We start from the raw sequence: 26,486 nt of genomic DNA, 5'->3' as shown, positions 1-26,486 counted from the left end.
GGGAGAGAGAAAAACCTGGGAAGATTTTGAATCAATAATGGCTCCCAGGTGAGGAATGGAAGTGGAAGGTTGGAGGTGACTTTTTTCAAAGTTGATGGAAAACCCATGGTCCTGAAGGACTGACATGGTGACAGAAAGGTCTGATTTCACTCTCTCTAGGGAGTTCCCATGAATTAAAATATCATCAAGATAACATAAAATGTGGATGGGAGACGCCCGGATATAGGCCGCCAGGGACCCCAAAAGCTTTGTGAAGACCCGAGGGGCCGAGGAAAGGCCAAATGGCATCGCCCTATACTGGAAATGCCTGCCTTGAAAGGAAAAACGTAAAAATTTTCTGTGGCATTTGGCTATAGGAATGTGAAGGTAGGCCTCAGTGAGGTCTAAGGAGACCATGAAATCTCCTGAGTGAATGGCGGCCAAAATAGAAGACAAGGAGTGCATTTTAAACTTCCTATATTTGATGAATAGGTTTAGTTTCTTTAAATCCAAAATGGCTCTCCAACCTCCGGAGGACTTTGGAACCATAAATAGGATGGAGTAAAACCCTAGGCCCTTCTGACCGGAAGGGACCGGCTGAATGGCTCTAATGGACAATAGATGAGAAATGGCCTCCTCCATACGGTTACAATCTGAGGATGACCTGGGCGAAGGGCAGGAAATAAAACGTTTAGGGGGAGGAGAAATAAATTCTAAAAGAAGGCCTGATTGAACAGTGTCAATGACCCAAGGGTCCTTGGAGGTGAGACGCCAATTTGCAGCGAAATGAGCTAGGCGACCCCCTATGGGAATGGAGGAAAGGTTACCATCTAGGTTTTTTTGAAGCCCTGTTAGAGGCAGCTCCCCTTTGGAAACGAAAACCCCTACCCCTGGAGTTCCTACCTTGGGAACGAAAGCGGGGGGAATACTGACCTGGAGGTCTCTGATAGGAAGCCGCTTGATCTTGCTGGCGCCCTGGGCGACGAAAGGACTGCGTTTTAGTAACCTTTTTTGTGGTTGGGCCCAAAACCTTCTTCTTGTCTGTGGTCTCCGTGAGGAGAGGATCCAGAAGATCACCGAAGAGAAGGTCGCGCTTTAAGGGGCCCTGGGATAACTGCCACTTTTGGCGAACTCCCGCTTGCCAAGGGCGAATCCATAGGAGTCTTCTTGCCGTTGTAGAGGCTGCAATAGACTTAGCAGAAAATCTAGTAGATTGTAAGGTGGCATCAGCCACGTACTGGGCAGCTGCAAAGACCTTGTTGAAGTCTTGTTGACCTCTCAAGTCATCTGGAGGAATGTGCTGTTGAAGTTGGCGAAGCCACAGCAGCATGGCTCTGGAGAAGAAGGAGGCTGCTGCAGAACTTTTAATGGCCCAGGAATCAGCGGAGAAACCCCTTTTGAGCATTTGCTCGATGCGCTTGTCCTCTGGACGGAGGACTTCCTCCGCCTCGCCTGGCACAGCCGCTGCCGAGTGAAGAATTTTGACAGGTTCATCTGGTTTGGGAAAAGATAGAAGCTCCTCATAGGAAGAGGAGAGTTTATACAACTTTCTGTCCTTGGTAGAGGGATTAAGGCCAGAGGCTGGAAAATCCCACTGTTTAAGTAAGGCATCTTTAAATAATTTAGGCATAGGGATTACCTCGTTATCCTCCTGTTCCTCTGTGAAGTAAGGTAAATTCTCCTCCGGGGGATCAGTGGAAGTGGAGGCTTGTTTCTCCTGGGCCGCTAATCCCGTAGAAATTCTAGCTTTGAGGAGGAGAGATTTGAATAGTTGAGAAGGGAAAATAGTAATGGGAGGAGGGACCTTTATTTGGGATTCCTCGTCCTCAGATAAGCCCTGGAAAGGGTCTTCATCCTCCTCTACATCCTCATATTCATCTTGGGAGGACTCTGAGTCATCCTGAATAGGAGCTCTGACCGCTGGGGAAGAACCCAAGGGGCGGGAGGAACGAGAAGGAGGAAGAGATAAAGGAAGCTCATTGATGGAGGAGAGTTTGGCATCAATGGCTTTGGACAACACAGCAAAAATAGATTGGAACTCAGGAGGTAAACTGGAAATATCAGCAGAAATGGCAGAAGAATCCCTAAAGGCCTGGGAGGATCCTGGCTGGGGGGAATCTTCCATAATATCTGGTTCCTCTGGACCTATGCCCCATAGGTTAGGTTGGGGTCTGTCTAGGTTTGGCTCATCCAGAGATAACACAGGGACCCCAGAAGGAGGCAGGCTAGAGGCCTCTGGTGGGTCTTGACTACTGATTACTTGGGCCTGCACTTTCAAACGTTTAGCTGATTTATCATGAATCTTTTGTAGGGCTAGGTCCCTTCTCTTCTCGGCCCTGGTGACCTTGGTCGAGGGGCGGGCCCCTGGAGAAGAGGAGGAAGAGGCCTGGGGGATACTAGTAATCTCATCGCCTGTAGGCCTGGCCTCTCTGGGACCTTTAGTTGTGCCTCTCTTGGGAAAGGTAGCCATAGTCTGACAATTAACAGAAGACAAGGCTGAGCCAATAATTAAATTATAAGGAGAAGATTTCAAGGACTTCCCAAGAGGAATGGATCCTGCTTCGAGGCCTCGAAGCTGCTGAAACGTGAGGACAATCTGGGCAAACCCAGAGTTCGTGCCCCCAAATCCAGCGGGGCCAGCCTCCCTAAACTTTGCAATTAAGTAAAACCAAGGCACTCTGGTTGGAGGCTAGGCCGGTGGAGAATTTAGCCTGGGACCCCCAAGGCCCGCTCCCGGATCCACGCGGTGGACTGAGGCCTACGCGGCTGGCAGAAGGCCAACACGAGAGGCCTAGATATTTTAAGAAAGGGCGCGAAGGCCTTCGCGCCAAAAAATCGCTTCGTAGAATTTCTTAAGGGGAAAAGCGATCGACTAAGTCCAGGAGACTAAAGGCGTCCCACTCCGCAGGAGGTATTTTATAAGCCCTTAAATATATTTTATACAATAATTAAGCAATAATCCAATAATAAATACTTGCACCAGGACCTCCAGGCCAAGGGATTAGAAGAATCCACAAGCGGCCGCAGGAATCGTAACCGGCAAAACCGCCGGGGGAAAACGAAACCGCAACTTCTCCCAAGTAAAAAAGCCTAGCCGCTTTTTATTTTTTTTCCTTTTTAAAACGGCTGGCGCAAATAGTGCAAGTAATTGAATAAAGACAATAAATCTTACTACTTTTTTGAAGGAAAGGTCGAAGGGAAGGTGTTAGAATGTTGAACGAGCATTCACAATACAACCGCAGGATATGCGAACTGAGCGAATTCTGGGGAAGGGGCGGATCCGGCAAGCTTTTTTAATACTAGGCTCAGTTCCACCGGATTGGACATGAGCAACCCATGTGACTGCTGGACCCGCTCCTTCAGTACGGAGAATGACTCTAGCAGCGCCCGCAGCACTTTAAAAGGCTATTTGGGGCTGGGGCGGTATTCTTGTAGCCGAGCGCTTGCCTGACAGTCAGTTGAAATTGCCGAGTTCGCCTCCCTCCAGAATCTTGGTCCCTGGTGTAGTTGTGAGGTGGAATCCCATCTCTGGTGAAGAGAGCTGGTGAAGTAGCCCTGATAAAGGCTGTTGACTAAAAAGGGATGAACTAATCTTAAAATTAATTAAGAAATTTAGAAAATTTTGTAAAATTAGGAAAGGCTAACACTAGATAGGAACCTATCAAGAATCAAGAAAGGTTAAGACAGACTAGAAAGTGAAGCAGAAAAAAGAATAAAATCCACTATCTGTAATCTCAGGAAGGAATTCAGCCATGTCTATCCTCTTGAAGGATAGTCAGAACTGGGGTCTCTTAAGAGCCACCTTAGCGGATCCAAGTGAGTATTTAAATTGACTGACTAAATCCTCAAGTTGATTGGATGAGGAACTCCCATAGTGAAGGCTGGTTCCACCACAGGATTTTTTTTCTCAAGACGACCACAGAAATTTTTTGGGGTGTGTGTGTGTGTGTGAAACCTAACAATGTGCTCCCTTTAGTCCTTTTGACTCTTGACCCAATGAAAGCTCTGATATTATATACCATTATGTAATTTCATAGTGGTAGAACTTAGATGGGTAAAACTATGTACATGGAAGGCAGACTTTGAAATATTTCCTTGTGTTTTAATTGCAGGCAGTCTACAACGTACAATGGCAATTTGGAAAAGAGTCAGGGATTTTCATCACTAGACAACGTGGTTATAAAGCATGACCACATCACTTAGCAACAGAAATCCCTGCAGTCTCAGTTGCCATTAACTGAATCCCACAGTCATTAAGTGAGGCATCTTCCTGCCAGGTACTCACAACTGAGAAGTCATTGGGGAAATTGGCAGAAAATTGTACATTCTTAAAGGCAGGTAAATGGCAGCTGGGGGAATAAGGGAAGGTGTGAGGGGTTGATGTGCAAGAGTGTGGAGAGGATGTGTCAGGGAAGATTGGAAGGGTGTGTCTGAGGATGCAGTGGGGAAGGGATGCATTCATGCAGAGGGCATTTCATGAATCAGGGAAGGCTAGAAAAAGTATCCAAGACTGCAAGGCAGGGACAGGAAGTATTGGGCAGGGTAACAAGGGTGTGCGAGAGGAACTATATGGATGAGGAAGAGTTGGGGAGGGTGGTGTGAGAGGTATGATGAGGCATTTATGAAAGTGTGCGCAGGAGGCACTGTGCAGTCAGGGAGGAATTGTGGGGGCTAAGTACCAGTATGGTGCAAGCGCAAGAGTTTAGGAACAAAGTGTAGGGGCGGGGGGAGACTTATTTCAGAGAAATCATCAGCAGGGAAGATGACAAATAGCAAACACATCATTAATGGGTGCTTGGCAACCAATTTCTAAGTGGGAATGCCAAACACTCAGATCATAAACACACGACCAAAGGACCGTGATGGCAAACCTATGGCACACGTGCCACAGGTGGCACACGGAGTCATATCTAAGGGCAAGCGAGGCGTTGCCCTATATCAGCTCAATGGGCATGCGCGTGTTGGCAAACTGATTTTCAGTCATCTTTTTGGCCGTTTTCACTCTTCCCAGGCTTCAGGAAAGCCTCCTGAATAGCGAAAAACGTCTCAATGGGCCTACTGGAAGTCCGGAGGCTTCAGTGAGGCCTGTGCACATGTGCAGGCAGGGCAGCCTGGGGAGGATTGTATGCATGCAGAGGAGGCAGCATGAGGGTTGTGCGTGTGTGCGGAGAGAGGGACTGCATTATGGGTGTGGGCACACATGCTGGCCAGCTGATTTTCACACTTTGGAAACAAACAAACAAGCTGCCTTTGATTTTATGGATGGCGTGTTTGGGCTGTATAACTGTTTTAATAGGGGGTTTTTAAAGACTGTTTTAACATTGGATTTGTATATGATGTTTTATTGTTGTGAGCCGCTCCGAATCCTCGGAGAGGGGCGGCATACAAATCTAATATTATTATTATATTATTATTATTATTATTATTATTATTATTATTATTATTATTATTATTATTATTATTATTATTATTATTCTGGTAGGCCCATTGGGCTCTTTTTCGCCCTCCACAGGCTTTAGGAAACAGGCCTACAGGAAGCCCAAAAGCTTCAATGAGGCCTACATGCATTTGTGGGAGGGACAGCAAGGGGGGTTGTCCACACATTCTTGGGGAAGGCATTGTGCTATAGGTATGGGCAGGGGTGTGCAGCCTATCGCATGCCCTTTTGACACCCAAGCAAAAAAAGGTTCGCCATCAGTGCCATAGGAGATTTGGGACAGATGGAACTCTGAGAACTAACCACCATGCAGTCTGTTGTAACTTGGAATGATTGCTGATGCATGGTTGTATTCTCTGTACATTACCAGAAGTCCTCGCTTAATGACTGCCCTATCAGGCAACCATAGTAAGCCATCTCTCAAGTTTTCATGTAGTTCCTCCGCTACCAATTTTAGCAATAATATTGGGAGGATCAACAGAGCTGTTAACTGTAAGGAACGGAAGGCATCTGGATCAAAATCAACACACATAGTAGAAAAATGCATTTATAAGACGCAGATGATAAACTGTTCTACATTCTACAATAGGACTCTCTCTTTTATTTTAATATTTCAGTAATATATTGCTACCAAAAATAAAGAAACAGCTGGATTTCTTTTCACACGAAAAGTTGTTTACTTAAAACCACTACACACTTTTTAAAAATTAAACTCAAGCATATTTAGAAGAAAATTGTGCCTAAATATATGCTTCCTATTTTGGAATTATGTTATTCCACCTTTCAGCAACGATACAATTCATTTTCAATTCTGGATGCAGAAGGTTCTTGTAAGGCTTCAGAAAAATGCTCTCAGCATGATTTACAGCTTTTTTATCAGGCACAAGCAACCAAACTATTTGTTGATTGGCCCAAACAGATACTGCATTGCTGATCATCTACATTACAAGAAATCTAACCAGATCATCTGCCTTCACCTGAGATACAACAAATATAGACATATAGATTTGATGCCAAATGTTTTCTCCCTGAATGGATTCTAAAGTGGAATATTTCTTTACTCTCTCTTTACTTCACATTTTTCCTCTCACTAATATGCTAGAAAACTCAATGCTTGCTTTTTGCAATATTACTCTTCCCCTTCCCCCCAAAAAAATCCAATTAGAGATAATCGTTGGTTAATAATGTTAATTGGAACTGGAATTTCCAAAATGATGCTGCTATAGAGTGTGACATCAAGAGATTGCACTGTTAATGATGGCAATTCTAGCGGTTGGTTACAATTGTTAGGCAAGTACTGGGTCATTAAACAAGGATTTCAAGTATTTATGATTTCAAACTTCTTGCCAGCTTCCCCCGTTGACTTTACTTATATGGAAAGCCAGCAGGGAAGTTTGCAAATCATGAACATGTTGTCCCAAGGGCATTGCACCAGCCAGAACTTTGATGACCAGTCATATCCACCATTCGTTCAGCTTCTTATAACTTAAAACATTCAATTTAAAAATACATTTAACCAAAAGAATCTAAATAACGCAGCTCTGCTATCATAGTTAACTTCCTGGTGTGAATATGTAACAAGGGAAAAATAAAAATAGAGGGCTTTATCTCTAGGTCTGTCAATGACATTGCCCTATGCCTGTAGTCCAGAGGCATACATTCACCAAACCCTTTCTTGACAGTGTACACTGTCAGTATAAGCCCCAGGAATTAAGATAATTTTAGCATTACAAGGGTGTTATAATGGTGCATACATCATAGAGAAGGCCTATTTATGTGGTTGCTAATATCAATTGTGCATGCTGATTTACTATGACTATCTGCTACTATTTTAAAACATATATCCCTATACCACCTGAACATTTGTGCTTTTATTTGTGTGCATACGTATATGCCATTTCCTCTAAAATTATAATTGCAATGTAAAATATTATGTGAATTATCATATTACTCATTAGCAGTACTATAATATCAATGTTTCAGTACAATAATAAGTCTAATCATTAATTCTCTCTATAGCTCATGATGCAATATCTCTTTGATTAAACTGTAATACATTACTAGAATTTAATTTTGCTTTTAAATCCAATGCCTGGAAATGTTAAAGCAACATTTTTTTTATTTTTAAATTTGATTTCTATTGTATCACTTCTATTTTTATTGTTTTAGAAATGATTTTAATTTTTTAATGCTGTAAGCCATCCAGATTTGTTTCAATAAGAGATGCAAATAAATTTAACCAATAAATAAACCTTTGCAAAGCTCAAACCCAGAATTTGAAAACTGTCCTCCCCATTACCTTTGTATGTACGTCCAGAAAGACTTCAGCCAGGACTACCACTAAAGTGATATGGGCTGTGCACATAAACATATGTCAAGGGTTACAGATAGTTTTCCAACAACCACATAAATCTTGCTAAGGACTTGGTTGCATTTATTTATTTATTTATTTATGTATGTATGTATGTATGTATGTATGTATGTATGTATGTATGTATGTATGTATGTATGTATGTATGTTATAAAACAAAAAATCCCATAAAGATAAAAACAGTCACCGTCATACACATGCACACCATTCATAAAATTGGTCATCTAGAATGTAAAATTTATGGCCCCCAAGCCTGCCAGCATAGCCAGCATCGGGGACGGTGCGGACGTCGGGGGAAAGCTAGTTCCAAAGAGCCGGGGCAGCCACAGTGAAGGCCTTCCCTCCCCCGTGCGCCCGCCAACCTGCATTGCTTAGTCAATGGGACCAGGAGGCCAACTCTGTGAGCTCTTATTGGTCTCAGAGAAGTATGCGGCAAGAGGCGGTCCCGTAAATAGCCTGGCCCTGAGCCATATAGGGATTTATAGTTTAGAACTTTTGAAAGTAAAATTCTGGCGAATGTGCTCCACATGCACCTTTTTTTAATGCTATGGACTACTGTATTCAGCAGTGAGCGTTTAAAAATGGGTTGCAGCTTTTTATGACTTACCTTTGAACAGTATTCCAAGCATAGGAATGAGGTGAAATACACAGCCTTCTAAGTTATTAATTTCCTTAGCTGAATTGGAAGAAACATAAATTCTGAACTCTTTTAAGAGTTAAAGAGTTAAGATCCACTTTATGAAGAAAGAAATTGGATGGAAATAAAGCAATGCCACAAGAAAAAAATAATAATGATGCACAAGTTTCAATGTGTTATCCAGAAATAATAAAAATGTGGATAACAAGTTTATATGAAAGGACAGAAAAAGATTCCTACCTTTAAACCGACTGCTATAAGATCTGTAACAACACTGTGTGAAAACAAATGGGAGAAAATGGAAAAGTTAGAAAAGCAGTTATTGTACAGGCAATGATAAATAAAGCTAAAGGAAGAAAAAATATCATAAGAATGAAATGAATTATGGAGTGTTTTTGCAAAAGAAATGGAATAGTTTAGTAACACACAATATGAAAAAGAGAGGCTTAGATAGAGCAATCAGATAAAACTTTACAATTATTGTTAAAGGATTCCTTTTTCCAGACATGTGCAACAGAAAAAGCCTTTCTAATTTACCTGCCAAGCACACAGTTAAAGTATGCCATACTTTTTTGGAAATAAAGTCTCTACATTCACATATAAAGAATCAGAAGAAGTAAACTCTAGTCATCTAATGAACTATGAAAATAATATTTATTGCACATTACAGTTTCAAGGATGGTCTCATTTATTAGACAGAAAAGATATAATTTCTTCTTTGTGTTATCTATAAGTTGAATTATTATCAGAATATGTATCTTAAAAGCTATAGTAGATATAAACAATGGGAAAGAATAATAATCTTTTGGGTGAATGTTTTCATAAAAATAATAGATTAAGAGCAATGTCATAAAGTCTACTTCTACAAGGAGCAAGGCAGCCCCCAATACATCCAAGCTCATTTCAGCAGAAATTAAAAACTATGTCAATGCTGGTTGAAGTCGTAATTCCATACTTCTTTTGGGAGTTGAGAAAAGAGTTGAATTACATTAAGCTAAACAATTTCAGAATGTTAACTATCATTATAAGTGTAATTATTTCTAAAATAATTATGTCTGGTTTTCTTACATCTAGATATAACTAACTTAAAAGGGAAGCAGCATGTTTAACAGTATGCTTATATAAATAAAATTAATATAGTCAATACTAGTACTTTCAGGCATACTTTGGTTAGAATATCATTAGCTGAAGCTGAAAGCCTTGAGTTGCTGTAATACCATCCAATATCAATCAACTAACTTCCTTATATTAGTCAATATAAATTATCATAACAATACGGTGCTACTACTGAAACTGTTAAGCAAGACATTTAAGAGGATTATCTGTTCCCAGCATGTATTACCTGGACATGTAATTTCAGTAATGGTTCCACAAATTTTTATGCAATCTCTTTCTTAACCACTGACAAAATAACTAGGTTTTATTGGATAACAATGAAAATTCCTGAAATAGCTATTTTCTACCTATTAGCTATTCTGTCAAACTCATGGGATCTTGTCAAGAAAAAAAGCAATTTTTTTAAAAAATCCCATGGCCAACATAAATTGAAGCAAATTTAAGAGTTTCTCAAGAATACACTTATTAACCCATGAAAGTCTGTACATAGCCTCCTAACAAGCTTAGATAAACTAACAAATGAATACAAAAACTCTAGTATGCACAATACAGTAACAAAATTCAGGCTTGAATAGAAAGGAGGAATTAAAACATAAAAGTTGCTGTGTAAGAAGAGTATTACAGTATATGTAGTTTCAATATGTAGCATACAAATCTAATAAACGATAACTATAGTTTCAACCTAATAATCAGAATTGAGCCAAACATCTCTGTTGCTAAGCAAGATAGTTGTTAAGTGAATTTTGCCCATTTTATAACTTTTCTTGCCATAGTTAAGTAAATTACTGCAGTGGTTAAATGAATCTGGTTCCTCATTCACTTTTGTTTGTCAGGAGATCTCAAAACTGATCATATGACCCAAACATATTGCAATTGTCATAAATATATGCCAGTTGCCAATCATCCAAATTATGATCAATTGACCTTGACGATTCTGCTACAGTCCTGAGTGTTAAAAATGGTCATAAGTCAATTTCTTCAGTGCCACTGTAGCTTCGAATAGTCACTATATGAAAATCAAGGACATGAATTTGCAGTTTGCTCTTGCTACCGAAAATTAAAGGACTTAACGAACATAAATATATAAAGCAAGAATTTCATTTAAGACTTGTACAAGGATATAAGCAGCTAAAGTTTCCAAGTTAAAGTATTCAATTGTCAGAAATTAAAGTGTAACAAAAACCAGATATTTAATTCTGAATCTCCATCACTTACATTTGAAGTTTTAGTTTTAAGTGTGAGTTTTGGAGGAAGAATTGGCATTGTAGCAAGACATCTGTTTAGTGTACAGCAAAAAGGTGTCCACTAAATTTCTCATCCATAGCCAGGCTCTATATTACAACCCAATTTGTTCTGACCCCCCTTGATACAGATGTATGACTGACAGAATCAAAAGTGGTGTTCATAAGAGTGAACCCATTCAATGAGATCAGTAGACAAATCAATAGAGCTATATCAATTTCAGGGATGACCTATTAAAACACAGAGCACAGAAAAGTGAACCAAACATCACTGTTTGTCACCCGCAGTTTACAGCGCAAGCCACATTATTAATAAGCTACATCTCACACTGTAAAGATGACATTACGTTTTCTCAGGTGGAACTAGATGGCAGATGCACAACGAAATATACCAGGTCAATGGTGCCAATGAGGAAACCGGACCCTGCAATAAACCCAAATTACTGCTTTGTTCCCACATTGTTTTCCTCTGATATATACAGTACCATCATTTGCCAGTCATACCTCTCTTAATTCTATATTGGACGAATCAGGAATTGTTGTGCAAAATAATGGACATAAGTTTGATATCGGGATTTAAAATAAGAACAAATATCAGAGCATTTCAATTTTTCAAAATACCGCATAGCAAAGTTTGAAGAATCAGCTTTGGATATATGGAACTTTTAACACTAGTCCTCGGAGAGAGGCGGCATACAAATCTAATAAATAAATAAATAAATAAACACTAGCATGAGGGGAAAATCGATGAACTTGCATGTTTTAGGCAATCACAGGTGGTCTTAACAAAGTGAGTTTTTAAACACAATTTAACAACAGTTAATTGATAAAGTATTTATAATCTCTCTCATATGCATTTGCATAACCAACCTGTCTTTCTCTCCTCACCCCAATTCAAATCTGGCATCAATCTAGCCATTCCATGCACATGATGAAGTGACTAGCCATTCATGAAAACTTGTGTCTTTTAGTATAGCCAGAAAAGACTGTGTAATTTTAAATTATTACTGGGTTAACAAAGTCATACAATAAGCAGAACAGTTTGTTTTGGGGAGTACAGTGTTCCCTCGATTTTCGCGGGTTCGCTTTGCAAAAAGTCTATACCACGGTTTTTCAAAAATATTAATTAAAAATACTTCATGGTTTTTCCCCCTATACTACATTTTTTCCCGCCCAATGACATCATATGTCACCGCCAAACATTCGTCCGCTTTTAATAAATATTTTTTAATAAACTTTAATAAATAAACATGGTGAGTAATAATCTATATGGCTGCTAAGGGAATGAGAAATTGCAATTTAGGGGTTTAAAGTGTTAAGGGAAGGCTTGTGATACTGTTCATAGCCAAAATTTACTTCCGCATCTCTACTTCGCAGAAATTCGACTTTTGCGGGTGATCTCGGAATGCATCCCCCACAAAAAGTGAGGGAACACTATAGTCCAAAACAGCAAGAAACACAAAATATATCAGTTCAGTTTGATGGTAAAATCTACATACCTTCCCTAACATCACACATGCCTTTTCACCCTCTGCACATGCACAGAAGGCTTTGTACATGCACAGAGGGTTAAAAATAAGAAAATTGCAATTATTTTCTGAGTGGGCAGAGCGTCGCTCTGCAGCCACTACGGTTCTCCAAACCACCAGCGTCCACTGGTATCAGTACACCCACATTTGGGCCAAACTGGTAGCATTTCACCCCAGTTCAGCTAATTCAGAATGTCAGGCATAGCCTAGATAGAAATTAATCAAGGTGAACATTTCCTGGAGATTTGTCTTCTGAATGGGAAGACTCCAGTTATTTAAATTGGTATATAAATATATTCACCACTTTTGGTTATACAAAATAAAGTGTTTAATTATGTCTGATTCTAACATATCTCAAAGGTAAACTGAGAAGAATAATGCAGGGCAATTTCAATCCATGCAATACAGAAGCCTTTGGGAAAGGAGACAAATTCTAATATTTGTATTATGCTTATTCTTTTTTAAAGTGAATTATGTCATTCAACATTGTTTCATTTTATCATTGACAGTTGCACCATCCCATTTTCCTACATTTTATTAATGTCAACAATTATGGATGTCCAAAAGCATCCACTGAGTATAATTATATTTCTCAACAAATATTTACTGTTTCACAAAAATTGCATGGCATGTTTTTGGCCATCAAGATTTAAAGAAACAATTTTAAACATTACAACTTTAAATACTTGGGAGCCATTTGTACTAGAGTCATTTAAAAGGCATATGCATTCATATTCATACTATTACATTATTATTTATACAGGTTTTCCTATCCTGGCAACTATCTGACACACTGAACAGTTTCATCATGGTCATATCTGTTGGAGGATTCCACATTAAATGTAAATTTCATGTACAACTATAGTACAGACTTGTCAGAACCTGCTTACTTAGGGCCTCACTTTAACAAATTTTAAAAACTGTTCAGTAGACTCTCTTTAAAGATGGATATAGCCATGGAATTCATTACCCATCATTGCCAAAGGGCTATTTTCACAATTTAAAAAAAAATCATATTAGCCTTTTGAAACTCAGCTGGATTCATGAAGCTACATGCCTGCAATAGGAATAGAAACTGCTACAAATTCTACAGTACTAACTGCATCCTTTTCTAATTAATAGCAGGAAAACAATCATATCAATTAATAGTTTATCAGATTATGAAAGTTTTTACCAGTATGGTAGTGTGTACTTGCAGCTGCTAAGATATACAGTCAAAATTAAGTGGTACCTCTACTTAAGAACTTAATTCGTTCCGTGACCAGGTTCTTAAGTAGAAAAGTTTTTAAGTAGAAGCAATTTTTCTCATAGGAATCAATGTAAAAGCAAATAATGCGTGCAAACCCATTAAGAAAGAAATAATAGCTCGGAATTTGGGTGGGAAGAGGAGGAAGAAGAGGACAGTCACTGCCGAAGGAAGAAGGTGATATGAGGTGAATCAAAAAAATGCAAAACTTTTTTTAAAAAAAGAGGGACTCTGAGGCGACGAGGAGCACTCGCCTCCCATACACCCGGTGCGAGGCTGCCTCCCATACACTGCACCAGAGAGAAACCCAGGTGGGCGAGAGGGGGGAACCTGCTGCTTTGACCGAAAGGCGGCTGCTACTGCTGCTACTACCTGCTGCCTCTTCCTTACCATGCTGAAGGGCTCCCCTCTCCTCTTGCTCGCTCGCTTTATAGCCGGCGCCTTTCCTTCATTGTAGTGACTCCTTGGTTTGGTAGAAGCCAAGTGGATCCGGCTGGGGCAACTTCACGCCCGGTATATGGGAGGCAACAGGAGGAAGTCACCATAGCGAAGTGGTTTATTCCCTCTCCAAGTGCCCAGAGAAAGGAAAATGCTTCATTCGCTTTGGACTGCTAAATCCTCCTTAAGGGTCACCGAAAGGCTCCTCTGGCAGCCCAGAAAAGCCCGAGATGGCCAGGATTAAAGGGGAACGGCAGGAAACTACCCGAGTCTTTGTGCCGATCTCAAATTTCCTGAAAAATTTTTCCAGGCTCAGGTTCTTAAATAGAAAATGGTTCTTGAGGAGAGGCAAAAAAACCCTTGAATACCTGGTTCTTATCTAGAAAAGTTCTTAAGTAGAGGCATTCTTAGGTAGAGGTACCACTGTATTTTGAAGTAACTGTGCTATGTTATTTGAGAATAAAGTTTGAGAATATTCCTTTCAACCATTCAAGCAACTACAAATAAGTAGAAATCTAAACATGTTTTTAGACACTTCATTACATCATCAATTCCAAGGTCACTCACACCATAGCAGTTTTAACAGATTAACAGAGTTGGGCGAGATCTTGCAGGTCATCTAGTCCAACCCCCAACCCAAGCAAGAGCTCCACCACTAGGCCACAGCCTGCTGTTACAGTACAGTGTTATCAAAGTCTTTATTAACAGTTATCTTAGGGGTGTCAAACTCATGTTGCCATGGTAGCATCACGATTTTCCCCCCTTCACTAAACCAGGCATGGCCAGCACGTGATGCATCCAGCCTGTAGGCCGGGAGTTGGAAAGCCCTGCCTTAGATTAATGAAACAATTGAACTGAGCACAAAAACCAAGGTAAATTTTTTAGAAACAATTTTTTTTCTGATGAATTATCTGCAACTTCAATCAATTTTCAATATCTGACTGCTTCAGTTACCCATAAATCCGATTCCTACACTTCTAACTCATCAGTTCTCTAAAATTCAGGGGGTTGAAGTCTGTCATAGCTCCTATAGTGCTGAACAAGCCTTTACATGAAAGTTCAACCTTCCCCCACTTTGACAACTTTCTAGATACAAGGGAAGACAGAGATCTTCCAGATGGGTTTTATTTTATTTATTGTTAATATGGAACCATCTTGTGGCTGTTTTCTTTTATGAGGAATCAAATTTTAAATTGTATGCTGGCTTTAACATGCCATTATATTTCATAGATTGTTTTATAGCTTTTTGTACAGTCAAAATTAAGTGTTACCTCTACTTAAGAACTTAATTCGTTCCGTGACCAGGTTTTTAAGTAGAAAAGTTTTTAAGTAGAAGCAATTTTTCCCATAGGAATCAATATAAAAGCAAATAATGCATGCAAATCCATTAGGAAAGAAATAAAAGCTCGGAATTTGGGTGGGAGGAGGAGGAGGAAGAAGAGGAGGAGGACAGTTGCTACTGAAGGAAGGTGAGGGGAATCAAAAAAATCCAAAACTTAAAGGCTTAAAAAAAAAAAGAGGGACTCTGAGGTGGCAAGGAGGAGCATGCACCTCCCATACACCCGGCGCAAGGCTGCCTCCCATGCACTGCGCCAAAGAGAGAAACCCAGGGAGAATAGCAGGAAACTGGCCATGCTTTCGTGCTGCACTCAAATTTCCTGGGAAAAATTTTCGGGCTTGGGTTCTTAAGTAGAAAATAGTTCTTAAGAAGAGGCAAAAAAATCTTGAACACACAATTCTTATGTAGAAAAGTTCTTAAGTAGAGGTGTTCCTAAATAGAGGTACCACTGTATAGCTCTATAAAATTAAATATATCTGAAAATTGCACATTAAAGTTATTATATAAAATCAAAATATAGTTGTGAAAAATGAAATGACATTTAAAGTATGTTCTCATATTTAACATGCCAATATATTTAGTGGAATTTATTTTCAAACTAGCTAGCAAAATTTAACTGATAGTACACTAAACATTTTGCAAAATGGTTAGATTTACAATCTTATAAGAAACAGCTGCATCCTCAAGCTGCTCATTTTTTTCCACTTAGCTGCATTTGAGCAAGGCAAAACTGCAAAACCTGTTTTTCCAGATCAACTGATATTTTGGTTTTTCTTTTGCTAGAATGACCTTCACAAGAATAATGCACTGGACCACTATAAAATCAATTTAAGAATTTTAAGAACTGATACGTGGATTTAGTACAGTGGTACCTCAAGATACCAACCCCTCGTCTTACGAACAACTCGTGATACGAACCCGGGGTTCAGAAAAAATTTGCCTCTTCTTACGAACTTTTTTCGAGTTACAAACCGGCGTTCAGAGACTGCTGGGAAGCCACGCGGCTGTTTTAAAAGGTAACAGCCGGGCGGCGGGGCTTCCCAGAAGCCTCCCGAATGCCGGTTCGTAACTCGAACAAAGTTCGTAAGAAGAGGCAAAATTTTGCTGAACCCCGGGTTCGGTTCGTGAGGTTGCTGGGAAGCCCCCCAGGCCGGCTGCGACCTTTTAAAACAGCCGCGCCGCTTCCCAGCTGTCTCCCGAAGCCGAACGCGGAAGTTCGGCTTTAGGAGACAGCTGGGAAGTGGCGCGGGTGTTTTAAAAGGTCGCAGCCGGCCTGGGGGGCTTGCCAGCACCCCCCCGAACCCCAAACCCGGGTTCGGGGGGTGCTGGCAAGCCCCCCAGGCCGGCTGCAACCTTTTAAAACACCCGCGCCGCTTCGCAGCTGTCTCCCAAAGCCGAACGCGGAAGTTCGGCTTTGCGGTTCGGCTTCAGGAGACAGATGGGAAGCGGCGCGGCTCTTTTAAAAGGTCGCAGCCGGGTTCGGGGGGGTGCTGGGAAGCCCCCCAGGCCAGCTGTCACCTTTTAAAACAGCCGCGCGGCTTCCCAGCAGTCGCCGAAAGCCATTTTTTTGTGGGGGGGGGGTTTGGTTGCACGGATTAATTGACTTTACATTGTTTCCTATGGGAAACAATGTTTCGTCTTACGAACCTTTCGTCTTACGAACCTCCTCCTTGCACCAATTAAGTTCGTATCATGAGGTATTACTGTATTTTTATTATATTACAGGCTCATTGTAAGGTTTGTCTTTAAAAAAAACACTGCATAATATTTGAAAATAAACTTAGTCATCAACTTACAACAGTTCAATTAGTGAGTATTCAAAGTTACAGCATTGAAGAGATTTATGATTGTTTTTCACACTTACAACTGTTGCAGTATCCACATGATGAAAAATTGGATGCTTCGCAACTCATATTTATGACAATCGCAATGTCATGTGTTCACTTTTTGTGACCTTCTGACAAACAAAGTCAATGGGGAAGCCAAATTCACTTAACAACCATGTTATTAATTTAACAATTGCAGGGATTCTATTAACAACTGTGGCACATAAGTTTGAAAGATGGGATAAAATTCACTTAATGAATATTTCACTTAGCAACAAAAATTGTGGGCTGAATTGTGCTTGTAAGTTGAGGATTGTAGGGTACTGTACATTTTTACATGTTCTATGCATGAACATAATATGGTATGATAGAGGTAGACAAAAGGAAGCATTAAAATGATTGGGGGGGACATTCTGATTGTTCTTGAAGTCAAGGGCACTACAGTGATCCCCCGATCATTGCGAGGGTTCCGTTCCAGGACCCCTAGCAATGATCGGGTTTTCGCGAAGTAGCGCTGCGGAAGTAAAAACACCATCTGCGCATGCGCAGATGGTGTTTTTACTTCCGCAGCGCTAGCGAGGAGCCGAAGATTGGGGTTCCTGGGAAGGGGACTCAGCTGGGAAGCGGCGCTGGGGTTTCCCCACCGCCCACGCAAACTCCTCGCTGCCGCTCGCCCGCCCTTCGCCCGCCCACGCCGCTCGCTCGCGCCGCTTCCCAGCTGAGTCCTGAAGCGAATTCGCTTCAGGACTCAGCTGGGAAGCGGCGAGAATGAACGGCGTGGGCGGGCGAAGGGCGGGCGGGCGGCGGACAAGCCGCTCGCTTGGGCCGCTCGCTCGCGCCGCTTCCCAGCTGAGTCCTGAAGCGAATTCGCTTCAGGACTCAGCTGGGAAGCGGCGAGAATGAACGGCGTGGGTGGGCCGGAGCGCGGGCAGGCAGGCGGCGGACAAGCCGTTCGCTCGCGCCGCTTCCCAGCTGAGTCCTGAAGCGAATTCGCTTCAGGACTCAGCTGGGAAGCGGCGAGAATGAACGGCGTGGGCGGGCGAAGGGCGGGCGGCGGACAAGCCATTCGCTCGCGCCGCTCGCGCCGCTTCCCAGCTGAGTCCTGAAGCGAATTCACTTCAGGACTCAGCTGGGAAGCGGCGAGAATGAACGGCGTGGGCGGGCGGGCGGGCGGCGGACAAGCCGCTCGCTCGCACCGCTCGCTCGCGCCGCTTCCCAGCTGAGTCCTGAAGCCAATTCGCTTCAGGACTCAGCTGGGAAGCAGCGAGAATGAACGGTGTGGGCGGGCGAAGGGCGGGCGGCAGCGAGGAGTTTGCGTGGGCGGTGGGGAAACTCCTCGCTGATGCCCGCCGCTCGCCCTCCCGCCAGCAAGAGGGGGAAGACCTAGGGAAGCCGCCCAGCAGCTGATCTGCCCGGCGCCATCTACGCATGCGTGCCCATAGAAAAAAGGGCGCGCATGCGCAGATGGTGTTTTTACTTCCGGGTTGCAAAATCGTCATATAGCCATTTCGCAATGATCGGGGTCGCAATACCCGGGGGATCACTGTACTACTAAAAAACAGTAGTGAAAGGAAACTGCTTGAAGGTCAATTAGTAGAACAGTGTACAGGCCATGCAGAAAACCTAGAATGGTATCAAATTGGTACAAACATCATTGGTATAAGTTTCAAATGGAAATACACTTTGGATTTATGAAAGGAATTAAGGAGAAGAATAGAAAATAAAATATAAAGTATACATTTGCTTGCAATGCAAAAGAAATGAGTAGACTTGAAGTTAGTTTTCTATTGATTAAAACCAAATCAAAGTAGGTCATAAAAGATTTAACTTTTAGGAAATTTTAATATGATGCTTGTGTGGTAACACAGGGAACTGCACAAAAAAAGCAATACAGCAATAAAATACGGTAGGGCTGGATGCTTGAATGAAGTACCTTAACCCAAAATGTTGAACAGTTTTTAAGGACTTTATTCGGCTTACTAAACATCGTACATCATCTTATTTTTAAGAAATATCTTTTCTGTTTGTAATTTTTGGATAGGTTTCTCAAGGTACTAAGTGGAATTTTGTATCTGAAAAAAAAGCCCAATTGTTTTGTTTAAATCAAACAAACAGAAACAAGAATTTTACTATTCCATTTTGATCCATGCATGTACTTTTTAATACTGAAAAAGCAGGTCTCTAATTACATCGCTTTCTTTTGTTTGGATGAGTCTCTATATGAAATTATCTTGATTACTCCCACACCATTTTCAATATTAATCAATTTTTATTAGGGCTGCATTTCCCTCCAAACCTGCCGCTAAAGATCTTTAGGGGTTCAGCATGGCTTCTCTGAAACCACATTCTTCTTCTGAGCATATGTGTGCATGAACATCTTCTATTGGAACTGGTGGCTTCAGTGAAGTGAAGCTTGTCTTTTATTTCAAAGTCATCTGATAGCAGTGTTCCAGCTACATCACCTATGTCAGATGATGCAGTTTATCCTTCTAGCTGCAAACAAAATCCATCCTACAGAAGCAAGTATGAATAATTTCTGAATAAAATTGCAGCACAAAATGTAATTCATAAACACTGCTTAGTGTGATTATATACCAACTCTCCAGATAGTTGAAATTGCAGATTTCATTGATAGGGTTCAGTCATTTCTTATCAGGATACAATTCACCCAACAGAGTATATATTCCAGAATAATCATTAGAAAATTTGTAAGGAAGAAATTAAAGAAATCAAATACCTAGTGGATAATAGCTAACCTATATCTGGATGGCTAGAGCAATATATATTGTGACATAGCTTTATCTATTTTCTTCCTTACTGAAACCATCAGGAAATGCACGTTGCTGAATATTTACAGAAAAGACTATCACAAACTCTCAAATTAATTTTAAACAACTAAATATAAACTTTGCTATGGAGTATATTGCCAGTGTACAAAAGATTAGAAGAAATTCCATATTAGGAAATGAATATTCAGGTTAATGATATACATGGTTATAGGTCTGTGATGGCAAACCTTTTGGCGCATCCACAAGTGCCCACGCCCATAATTCAATGCCTGGGGAGCGCAAAAACAGCTTCCTCCATCCCCCCTGAGGCCAGAAACGGCCTGTCTCCCAACTTCTGGTGGGCCCAGCTCGTGTTTCACCCTTCCCAGGATCCAAAGGCTTCCCTGGAGCTGGGGGAGGGTAAAAAATGACCTCCCCCATCCCCCCCCCAAGCTCTCTGGCAGCCAAAAATGCCCTCCTTGAGCCTCTATGCGAGCCAAAAATCAGCTGGCCAGCACACATATGCATGTTGGTGCTGAGTTAGGGCAATGGCTCTTGTGCCAGCAGATATGGCTCTGCATGCCACTTGTGACACCTGTGCCATCATTGTTATAGGTCATGTAAAAGAGAAAATTATTGCCCAACCAGTATTATTCAGCCATGGCAAAGAAATGAAATCCAAATGTTTTGATTGTTCCAGGTTTTGTCAAACATCCAGATAGTTCCAAGTGATTTTATGGAATGGGTAAAACAAAGCTATAAATTGCACATACGCCTTCCTCTCTTGTCCATCCAATTTCCCAGCCTCTTCCTTTCCTGCCTCTCTTCAAACACCACTGGTATCCTATGCATTACTGAGTATAGGGAGAAGGGCCGCCTAGAAATCTTAACAACTTATTAAATCTACCCAGTGCCTTCCTTTTCTCTGCTACCAATCTATTGTTGCTACCAATCTCCACATATGATTGCCTAATAAACTCTTCAAGTCTTGGGTTTTTCCTGCTCCTCCCATCCAAAACAAGCTGTTCTGCCTGCATCATTTGCATTTTGATCTGTTTTAGGGGAGGGAACACAATACAACACTATTTTATTCCTCATAACTGGAGCACACTTAAAATAGTTGGGTTGCAAAGCGCCCAAAAGCAGGAGTTCTGTAAACAGAATAATTCATGCACGTAATGTTTTGTGCATCCTTAGTTGCAATGCTTATATTAGATACCTCTTGTACCTCAAGTGATATGCCTCCTACACTCCAATGTTCTAGAGTCTACACATAAAAGACAATGTGGCATACATTGAAAAGAACTTTCACAATAATCATTTTGCAGCAGCTGATCAGAAGAAAACACAGAGAACTTATTTTCCCAGAAGATGCCCCAAAGGATACATTAGTGGATTGCTTTAAATGCTATTACTAAAAACTAGCCCAATGTAATGAATATGTGTAAATGAATTTGTGAAGAAATAACTGACAATAAGAGGACCAAAATTCTTAATACTGATCAAATCAACTGAACATTTGATAAGAATACAAAAATCTATTCCTATAGCCCTGAATAGTACAAAGAAAAATTGGTTTTATTTCAGATAGTGTGAAAGATATGTAACTTTGAAAAAAAAAGAGGAAATGACAGTTTATAATTGCATTACCATTATTAAAACAATCCATGAAGCATTTCCATGTGCAGACTAATCTATTCTGGCAAAAGTGTTTTGGAGGAAGTGAAAAAGCTAACAATGGCAACTAAGTGGAGAAAGGCTAATGGCCAATCCACCACATAGGATGTGCAAAAGAGAAAGTGTCAAATTACCAGTAGGTAGGAAAAGGAACGCACGGAAAATATCAGCAAATGGGCACATTAGTCTTATTCTATTTACTCTGCAAGATACTTTCAGATTTTGTTTGGACTAAAACAAAGAGTACCAAAACATTCTGGGTTTCACTTTTACAAAATCCAAACTTACTCAGACAGATTAACAGAACTTCTAAAACACAGTGTGTTCATCTTGGATTTGAAACAAAACATATTTTTCTAAGTGAAAAAATTGAATTCAAGTTACATCAACCACAAAGATTTTATAACTAATTGAATTTTTAATGTAACATGTTAATTCCTTGACAAGGAATTGCAAACCCTGTGAGTAGCCACTAAAAACCTTATGTCTTGTATATCCACCAAAGCGTCCCAAATCATAGAAAATAAAAAACCTCCTCATACAATCATAAAACGCATTCATAAAAGGAAAAGATTTACAATCTATCTACTTAGTCATATAGTTGAGGTTTTGTACCTATTTAGGATTTTCAGAAAATATTAGGACACAGTCTGAAATAGATTGTCAAGGTACCAGAGTTACTAAAATAAATACCGTATATATTCTGAATAAATCATGTGTAATCATCATTATCAAAAAGTTCTATGTAATCATATTGTTATTCCCCATTTTAGAATGAGCCATCTAAGCAAAACTAGTACCCTTTATGCATTTCCTGCTTCTGGCCAATTCCTCATTGCATGGACAACAGTGTATCTATACATAAGGGCACAAGCAACATATTCTAATCCATTAGACAACCCCTCTCCAAGATAAAGCGCTACCCATGCATATCCCGAGTAACCCAGCTTCCTTTGCTTTAAATGTATTATTTATTAGATTTAATATAATTTCCATGTCAAGTAGCCTCTGGGTGGCTCACAGAGCATAATTAAAACATGCATGGTATTATTTTTTGCCATATTACATGTATGGCAAAAAAAAAAAAAATCCAAGAAAGAGGAAAAAAGCAAGAAAAGAAGTATGGGCTAATCTTATTGGCGTTTTCTATTTCCCAAAGGAAATGTTTGCATTAATATCAAACCCAGTTAACAAAGGAAAATGTCACATTGCAAAAAATGTTTGGAATCCTTTTAGAAATGAAATTCAACATGGTCTAATCACATCTGATATATCCCCTTAAGATTTCTAAGATGTTATATTATATGTTCAGCTTTTTAGAATAGGAAATATTGTTTTTACAATACAATTTTCAACTTGCTCTAGTAAAAGAAATTAACATGCAATAAAGGTAACCCAAGAATTTCAAGCTGCCACTGAATTATAGATCAAGAACCTGAATTTCATAAGTTTGGGAGTTATTTAAAGTATAATAAAATTAGATACCTATTTCCTCAGAAATCTCATATAATTATTTCCTCAAGCAAAGTGTTATAGTAATGCTGTTTTAACCAAAAAGGTGGTAATACCATTTGCAATATTGCTATATTCGGCAAGGCTTTTGAAAATAAATTTTCACATTTGTTTAGATCTAATGGTCACTGCCAATTAAATCCACAATTTATTATACTTAAAATACTTCCTTGCTTAGATAAATGTGAAGCGAATTTGTAGTATTACTAAATCAGAACAGAACATCTACAGAAATGTTTCTAATCCTATTTTTTGCCAAAACTGTGACACCTCAGGCAAACAACATTCAACTCAAATATTAGTGTGAAAATTATGTTCAGAATAACAGAAATCTTATCTCGGAAAAAGGTACCTAATTTATTTTGCTTCTCAAAAACCACAGAATTTAAAATACTACTTCAATGACTGTTAAAAACAGTCAACAGAGCAGAAGCTATTTTTTGGGATGCTTTTAAATACTGTATTGCCTTAGCTGTTTTATAGTTTTAGAACTGTCAGCCACCGGAGGGTGGCTTGGCTGAGATGAGGAGCTTTTAGAAACAGAATAAATCAAACACTGGAATGTCAAAGACAGCAGCACAAAGAGCAAGGTACGGAGCAGCTATCCTTTTCAGCCATTAAAGCATATTAAATATTTGGTAGTCCAAAGTAACACCCCACCCCCCAAAAAATAGGCCGACTTTCATGGTGATAAGAGAGATTTCCAATCAGTTAACAGACTTCATCAGCTCAAAAATCAAGCTCAAACTTGCAAGCTTTGTCAGCCATCACTGCCGGCGGTGCAATAAATATACAGTATTGTGGAAAGCTGTTGCTGGCGGAAAAACCGGGGGGGGGGGGACTACCACACGCACTTGGATTCTAAGATTCACGTTTTGCAGCCTTTTCTCGGGCCTGTCCGTCTGCCACCTTTTAACTTTTAAGGCGGCGCTCTCGATTTCCTGGTTTGTGTTTCCTCTCCGGTGGTTTGAAAGGCGTGACGCACAGACAACAACTCTCCCCACTCTCGGTGGGGGAACCTCCCATCCTCAAGACCACGTTCGTCTACTTCGCAAAAACTCTTCCTCTCTTACACACACAAACACACGCGCGCGCGCGCGCGCATTTAGGTTGCCACTTCTGGACCAAGCGCACAACTCCTGAAAACGATTCAACCGGCGGCAACTCCTATAAGCAAAACTCATATATAATAAAGCCGAAAAGCCACACCTGACAATCGGGGGGGGGGGGAGGGGGGGATTGGAAAGAAAAAAGCCCGAAGACCTTTTCAACCCTTTTTATTGTCGCAATCGAAGAGGAAGAGGAAGCAGGGTGGGAAGGAAAATTCGGGCCGTTGATCAAATGACACACCTCCTAGACCCGGCCCCCAAAGAAAAAAAGTACGTATGATTTCATTAAGGGGTTTTAAATTGTCTTTTAAATGTCCCTTGTTGTAAGCCGCCCAGAATCCTCGGGGAGTTGGGCGGCATATAAATTAAAGAGAGAGAGAGAGAGAGAGAGAGAGAGAGAGAGAGAGAGAGAGAGAGAAATTACAAATTAGAGAGGAAATATAAATTAGAGAGATAAATTATAAATTAGAGATAAATTATAAATTAGAGAAAGAAATTATAAATTAGAGAGAGAAATTATAAATTAGTTTCCCAATCTTGGCCACTTGAAGATACAGTATTTGGACTTCAACTCCCAGAATTCCCCAGGCACCGAATGCTGGCTGGGGAATTCTGGGAGTTGAAGTCCAGATATCTTCAAGTTGCTAAGGTTGGGAAACATTGAATGAGAGAGAGAAATTATAAATGAGATAAATTATAAATTAGAGAAAGAAATTATAAATTAGAGAAATTATAGAGAGACTGCTTTTTAAATTTTTTCCTCACGCTGTTCCCCCCCCCTTTTTTACGGAGACAAAAGGCCACCGAGGGACCCCATTCCAAATTGCGCGAGAGGAAAGAAAAGTTTCAAGGGCTGGGTTTAATGGGCGCCGGCCGGCCACACCTGAGGAAAGTTTTAAGCTCGCGTCTCGATTTTTTCGCCTCAGGGGGAGGGGGAGGGGAGAGAAACACCGTCTAAACCCAGTTCCTTTCTTCCTCCCTCGCCTTCGCACGCCTACCGGGAAGCGAGGTAATAAAAAAATAAGAAGAAAAAAAAAAACCCTCTCCGGGGATCGCTTGCTGCCCGGGTTCCGAGGAAGGGAAGGCGGAAGGAAAAGAAAACAAGGAGGGGCGGTCGGGGACTCGCTTTTCGACGGCTCCTCTTAATCCTAACCCTGGGTGAGGACTCCTCCACAGCTTCCGTCACCCGCGCCTTTGGGAGAGTGGACGATGGACGTTGTAGTCCGAGGGCGGCAGGGTGGGGGTGGGGAGAAACGACGCCTCCGCCCCACTGATTTCACTCCGTCGCCTCATAACCGGACGGAGGTCTCATTTGCTCCCTTCGCGGTCTTACTCCGCCTGCCCCGCCGCCTTAGTAACCCCCCCCCCCTCAAGCTGTGCATATAACCCGCCACCGAATGCAGGACGGCCACACGAAACTGAACGGGAAGGAAGGTGGAGAAGAAGAAAAAGAAAGGGGGGGGTCCTTTCGCCTCTTCTTCCTCCTCCTCCTTAGAGAACGGCGAGGAGAATTCGCAACGGCCGGGGCGAGGCAGGTACTCACCCATCCATGGCAAGACAGGAGGAAGGAAGCGCCGAGGGACGGGACAGGGTGAGGAGGGGGAAGGGAAGGGAAAAGGGAGCCGAACAGCCGCTCTCTCAGGAAGAAAACGAGAAAAAGGAGGGGCCGCCGGGGGGGCGGGGTTGCCGGCCGCGCGCATGCGCGAAGAGAGGTTCGACGCCCTGCTTCGCCTTCGCCTCTTCTTTTCCCGCCCCCTCCGCCGGGCCTTCGGGATCTGCGCGAGAGCGTATGAGGAAGTTGGGGGGGGGATGAGGAAGTACACAAGAAAGGTGCGCGCAGCTGGCTTTTGCCCCGTCAGTTTGGAGAGTTGGGTCGGACGGCGCTGGCGCCCCGCGAGCGTGACTGAACGTGCCCGAGAATGTGAACGGGAGGGGGGGGGACGCAGGGAGATTCGTGCGGGTGCCTGGGAGGTCGCTTCGCCTCAGCGCTTCGGAGGCGGCAACAACAGGCGGCAACCACCGCAGCGGAGAGGGGGCATGTGATCTGAGGGCATTGCTCTTTTTTCCCCTCTGGGAGATAGACAGATAAACGGCCAAAAAAAAACAACCACCACCTCCACCAATGAGGACAGAAATGTACACATTCTTGCGAGTACACGGTTTTAAGTTGTGTCGCAACATTTTATCTTGAAAGTTTCTCCCCTTATTTCCTGACTGAGGAATTTTAAAAAAAAACACCTTTAACTTAAAATATGTTTCTC

The 26,486-nt window shown here is 41.4% G+C and overlaps 1 protein-coding gene across 2 annotated transcripts in view; it reads right to left on the bottom strand.

Annotated features, from left to right (window-relative positions):
- PTBP3 (polypyrimidine tract binding protein 3) overlaps window positions 1-25,887 on the bottom strand; it is an 89,713-nt gene extending 63,826 nt beyond the window's left edge. Inside the window, exons 1-2 of one of the 2 annotated variants that reach the window (XM_070742425.1) lie at window positions 25,769-25,884; window positions 8,665-8,698 (exon numbers count right to left, since the gene is read on the bottom strand). In XM_070742425.1, the coding sequence (XP_070598526.1) occupies window positions 8,665-8,698; window positions 25,769-25,776 (42 nt within the window). In that variant the 5' untranslated portion in view covers window positions 25,777-25,884. Of the gene's footprint in view, window positions 1-8,664; window positions 8,699-25,768 lie in introns of both variants that reach the window. The other variant, XM_070742426.1, reaches the window with a different exon arrangement.
- Between the last annotated feature and the right edge of the window lie 599 nt (window positions 25,888-26,486).

Source organism: Erythrolamprus reginae, chromosome 2, assembly GCF_031021105.1.
Source record: "Erythrolamprus reginae isolate rEryReg1 chromosome 2, rEryReg1.hap1, whole genome shotgun sequence".
In the NCBI taxonomy this organism is placed as follows: Eukaryota; Metazoa; Chordata; class Lepidosauria; order Squamata; family Dipsadidae; genus Erythrolamprus; species Erythrolamprus reginae.
This window is presented reverse-complemented; position numbering and strand designations above follow the sequence as displayed.